This window comes from Tupaia chinensis, unplaced genomic scaffold (assembly GCF_000334495.1).
Source record: "Tupaia chinensis unplaced genomic scaffold, TupChi_1.0 Scaffold146740_1, whole genome shotgun sequence".
Lineage (NCBI taxonomy): Eukaryota > Metazoa > Chordata > Mammalia > Scandentia > Tupaiidae > Tupaia > Tupaia belangeri.
This window is the reverse complement of record NW_006206595.1, coordinates 735,127-740,611: the sequence shown is the minus strand read 5'-3', so window position 1 is coordinate 740,611 and position 5,485 is coordinate 735,127. Positions and strand designations below refer to the sequence as shown.

Genomic DNA, 5,485 nt, shown 5'->3' with positions numbered 1-5,485 from the left:
TGCTGAGTGTTTTGCTCCACCCTTGAAGCTGCCGCCTCCACAATTCTTGACTTCCTGGAATAATGAAGTTGAGGGACAGAACCTGTCTTTCCTTACATCCTTTTCTCTTTATCCCTTGAATAAGGGCAGAAAGAAGCTTTCTGCTTTCCTAGAACTCAGGGGGTGGACAGCTCAGAGAAAGAGAGGGGCCTGAGAACTCAGGGCCTGAGGATTAGGCTGTTGGTTCCACTCCTTCAAGCATATTCCAGTTCTGAAGACTGAACCATCCCTTTCAGAGAGTAATTGCTGCTTTTGGGTGTCATAATTCATCCCTGGGTATAGCTGGATCAACCAGCTCAGGAGTAGGTAAGGAGACCTGCTCTGAATGACAGAGCCTCACCCTTCAGTTGGATTTTGAATTCAAAAGACAGAAGGCAGGATAGGATGAAAATGGAGGCTGGAGAATTTGGAATGTGCAAGAAGAACAAGAGGTAGAAAAGGAGAAACTAAGGCAGGGAGAGCCTGGGTACTGAGACTTAGTCGTGGAGCAATGAAGAGAGAATAGAAATTAGAGAAAGCTTATCTCTAGGAAGGGTCTCAGCCAGAAAAGGTACAGCATGAAACATGGTGGGGACTGACTTGGAAGACCAGACCCATGTCCTGGAGACTAAGAGTGCTAGCTTTAAAAGACCCTATAATCCTTAGGGTCTGGAGAGCAGGTATGCCTTCATCTCCAGGTGTAGCAGTGCAGGGGCTATGGGTGGGTGGGGATGGAGCAGGCTGGAAGAGGTGGGATAGAGAGTCTATGGAATATCAACCCTTTTTTTTTTGTAGGAGAGCATCTGTCTTGAGGGGAAGATGGAAGAATCATCACTAAGCCGGGCACCATCCCGGGGTGGAGTCAACTTTCTGAATGTAGCCCGGACCTACATCCCCAATACCAAGGTGGAATGTCACTACACGCTTCCCCCAGGCACCATGCCTAGTGCCAGTGACTGGATTGGCATCTTTAAGGTATCCCTGGAACCTATTTTGGCTCAGGTTTATGGGCCATGGGTTGGTTGGAATTAAGGGATACTTTGGTTCTTGGATTCCCAATCTCGGGTTGATCGAGAAGAAGGGAGAAAGATGTAACAGATGACAGAGGCCATCTGTATAAGTAGAGCTTATCTCCCCATCTGAGCCCTGCTCTTTCCAGATATGTTATTTTCTCCATCTCTCATCTTCTTTGCCACTGTAACACCATGCTACCTCCCTCCTCCAATCCCTCAGCCCCTTCTACCATCCACAGAAGGTAGTTCCATTTCCATACCCTCCTCCACCTTGGGCTTTTGCAGGTGGAAGCTGCCTGTGTTCGGGATTACCACACGTTTGTGTGGTCTTCAGTGCCTGAAAGTACAACGGATGGTTCCCCCATCCATGCCAGTGTCCAGTTCCAAGGTACAAGGGAAGATGGGAAACTGGGAGGGAAGAGCCAAGGGAATCGGGGTTTGTATAAAGGTAGTGAACTCAGAAACATAAAAGACATAGCGAACAAAGAACAGTAAATACAAATAACTAAAATGAGAGTATACCCAATAGAGGTCAGCAGATAGAGAATCTTGGGTTTATCACAGAATCAGGGACTTAGAGGTAGGAAGAACTGTAGAGAACATCTAGTTCCGCATTCTCGAAGAAGGAAGAACTCTTTTTATGGCTGGGGTCCCAACCCCCAGGCTCAGAGCAGTACCAATCTGTGGCCTATTGCCCCCCGACACTGGCAGGGGCTGGGTGGTGGGCAAGCAAGTGTGGCTTCATCTGTGTTTGCAGCCACTCCCTATCACTCACATTGCCACCCAGAGCCCGCCTTCTAGTGGATCAGCAGTGGTATTGGATCCACATGGGAGCGTGAACCCTATTGTTGTGTGTTATTTCATTGTATATTACAAGTGGTAGTGGCAGAAATGGGGTGCACGGTAGATGTGGGTTCCAATGGGTCATCCTGAGACCAACCCCCTAACCCATGGAGGCATTGCCTTCCATGAGGCTCGTCCCTGGTGCCAGGAAGGTTGGGGACTGCTGCTTTATGGAACTAAGGTGCAGGGAGAGGGAAAGGTAATATTGTATTTTGGGAAAAGGGTGGTTATAACATTTCAAAAGATCTAGGTTCAAATCTTAGCTCTAGTACTTACAAGCTGTTTGACCTTGGGCAGATTACGTAACATTGTTGTGTCTGTTATTTTAACAGTAAAAGGTCATGCCTGGCAATAAGCACGATGTAAGGATTTAAAATAATACAGATTAAGTTGTTAGCGCACCGTCGGGTACATAGTGGGCACTCAGTAAGTGGTAACTAGCACTATTATGATTAAAGACAGAGGGGAGTGAGTTTGGAAAAGAGAAGAAGGAGAAAGCTAGGCCAAAAGGAGAGGAAAGAACATCCAAAGAACTGAAATGACTTGTGAGCACTGGTGACTAGAGAAAACAGCATATGGGATGAGGAGCAAGGGGCTGGAGCCAAGAGCGATGGGTAATTGGCACACTGAGGGGAAGAGGGACCTGCTGAGTCTTTGAGGGCCTGGGAGCATATTGGGGTCCTCGGTCTGTCCTTCCCACAGCCAGCTACCTGCCCAAACCGGGAGCCCAGCTCTACCAATTCCGCTATGTGAACCGCCAGGGCCGGGTGTGTGGACAGAGCCCCCCTTTCCAGTTCCGAGAGCCAAGGCCCATGGATGAACTCGTGACCCTGGAGGAGGCTGATGGTGGCTCTGACATTCTGCTGGTTGTCCCCAAGGCAACTGTACTGCAGGTAAGAAAAGAATAGAAGAGTATAGAAGTGGGAGGACAACAGTGCAGTGGGTCCCTTCCCTTTTCACGTCCCGTCACCTGTAGCTTCAACTGAAGACATCACTGGAAGTTATACAAAGTCCTGCCTTTGAGGCCGGCAGGTGATGCAGTGGTTAAGGGCACTGGACTCCCACATGGCCACCCACGGGCTAAGTCCTGGCCCTGGCAGCTTGCTTACTCACTTTCTCTCTCACTCTGTCCCTCTCTGGTTAAAAAAAATTACAAATTTAAAAATTTTAAAAACTAAAGTCCTGCCTTCATGAAAGGCTTGATCTAACACAGACATGAACATATAGGGCAGGCAAGCAAGCCACCCACAGGGCAGTATAACTCAGGGTTTCATAAGAACTCTTTGAGCCCACCTTCTCCAAGCACTATATCCTGCCCAAGGACTTGCGCTAGACGAGCCGTTCCTACAGTTGCTGGGCAAGGAGAGGACTGGGCCTAGGGAGGGCCAAGGTAAGAGGAGGATAGGCAGGTAAGAGTCCTGTGAGCTGCCCTGTCTCTTGGGTGGTGGGCAGGTTTCAGTAGAACACCAGGCCTTCCCAAACTCTCCTCTTTTTAGCCTAAACTTCTGTAACTTCCCAGCCCAAACTTGCACCTAGAGAATGGGGTTCAGGATGGGTGTTTCAGAAGCACACTCCCCTTCTCACTCTGCTTCTTGTAGAACCAACTGGATGAGAGCCAGCAAGAACGGAATGACCTGATGCAGCTGAAGCTACAGCTGGAGGGACAGGTGACAGAACTGAGGAGCCACGTGCAGGAGCTTGAGACGGCTCTGGCAACTGCCAGGCAGGAACATGCAGAGCTGATGGAGCAGTACAAGGTGAGGGTTGGGCCAGGACCAGGTAGATTCCAGTGTCCAAAATTCTAATCCAGTGAAGAGAATAATAGAAAGAGATGTTAGTAGGTTTTTAAAAGATGGTTCTGGCATCAAGAAAATAGGCTTAAAGGACACCAAGTATGGGGGGTAACCAGTGGCATGGTAGCTGAGATGTCTGGATCTCACATGGCCAACTGCATGGTTTTAGTCCTGGACTTAGTACCACATACTGAGTGCATGTGCACACAGGCCCAAAATTCCAAGAGGAGAATGGAGGAAACAGTCTTGTGGTATGGCCATCTCCCCAGGGGGGCTCTCTCACTTCCCCTCGCTTTGTCTCTGGTGAGTATACATGCTCTATATCGAACTGGAAAAAAAAGAAAGGAAAAAAGGGACAAGTGAGATTAAATTTGACATGACAAGAGAATGTCCCAAACTGGTAATGAGACTCAGTTTTCTGAATATAGAAATTCTGGGGTGAGGTGAAAGATGGTTTCTATGGGAATGTTCCTTTACATTCTTACACTGTTTCTTTTCCAAGGAAGACAATGGGGTAGGGAGTGAGAGCACTCAAACTCAGCGTAGTGAGTTGGTGTGTCTGATGGGCAGTGAGCAGGATTCAGTACACCAGTGTGCTCCTCCTAAATCTTTGTCCCTCCATTTGAGAAATGAGTTCTTATCTCCCTCTTTTCGGGGGGACCTTAATTCCAGGGAATTTCCCGGTCCCATGGGGAGCTCACAGAAGAGAGGGACATCCTGAGCCGGCAACAGGGAGACCACGTGGCCCGCATCCTAGAACTGGAGGATGACATCCAGACCATCAGTGAGAAAGTGCTGACAAAAGAAGTGGAGCTGGACAGGTGAGGGGACCCCCCTGCCCCCTCATTTCCCTTCATTTCCTATGAGCCCTGCACTCTAGCCTCCTGTTTCAGGCAGGTGGGTCTGCTCACTCTCTCACATGGTCTTGCTTTCACTTCTCAACCTCACTCAGGTATTCCAGTTACTACGGATGTCTTTTTTTTGCCTCACTCTCTTCCATATTTCCTAATGCTGTACTGTATTCTTTGCCTTCAGACATAATTATAGTAAATGACCCACCATCTCTAACACAAGTGGGAGGGTACCACTGCATGCTGGCTGGGGCTTCATGGGAGGCATGGGTTTGGTTCGTGGCCCAACCTAAACAGGCCAGGCACACTGACATACACCTGTGGTCTTAATTAACTGGGAGGCTAGGACAGGAAGGATTATGACATGGAGCGACCCTAACAAAAATACCTCTCTCTCAACATAAAAAAAAAAAAAAGAAAAAAAAGAAAAAGAAAAAGAAAACAAAAGAAGGGCCAACTCTGTGGCTTGGTGACTAAGAGAACTGGATCCCACATGGCCAACTATGTAGTTTGCAGCCCTAGCAACTTAAAAAACACACCAGGTGCATGTGCATGGCTGCCCCAAATCATGAAATGATGGAGAAATGAGAAGGGATTATACCACACCCAAACGAGAAGTGCTTTCTCCTCTCTCTAGCAAGTATCCATGCCCCGTAGCAAAAAATAATAACAATAATTATGGTTACCCTTTATTGCTCAGCACAAGCTAAATGTGGACTAAGAGTGGAGGGTTTGAAAGAAGAAAATGTGTAGAACAGTCAGAGTCAGAAAAGAGAAGATAGATTTCAAGTTTTACCCCAGCAAAGTTAAGATTAGACTTTAGGGACCAGCAGTTAGCGTAATGGCTATGTCGCTGGACTCCCATGTAGTCGACCATGGTTCGCGTCCCGGACCCAGTGGCTTAAAACTCATGCCGGGCGCATGTGCATGTGTGCCCAAGATCCCGAGAGGAGAATGGAGGAGAAGG

At 48.1% G+C, this 5,485-nt stretch overlaps 1 protein-coding gene across 3 annotated transcripts in view; it reads left to right on the top strand.

Moving 5' to 3' along the window:
- The window catches only part of CALCOCO1 (calcium binding and coiled-coil domain 1), a 16,684-nt gene that overhangs the window by 2,036 nt on the left and 9,163 nt on the right, over nt 1-5,485 (top strand). For all 3 annotated transcript variants that reach the window (XM_006169089.3, XM_027768504.1, XM_027768505.1), the window contains exons 2-6: nt 814-993; nt 1,317-1,419; nt 2,577-2,767; nt 3,473-3,631; nt 4,340-4,488. In XM_006169089.3, the coding sequence (XP_006169151.1) occupies nt 838-993; nt 1,317-1,419; nt 2,577-2,767; nt 3,473-3,631; nt 4,340-4,488 (758 nt within the window). In that variant the 5' untranslated portion in view covers nt 814-837. The remainder of the gene's footprint in view (nt 1-813; nt 994-1,316; nt 1,420-2,576; nt 2,768-3,472; nt 3,632-4,339; nt 4,489-5,485) is intronic.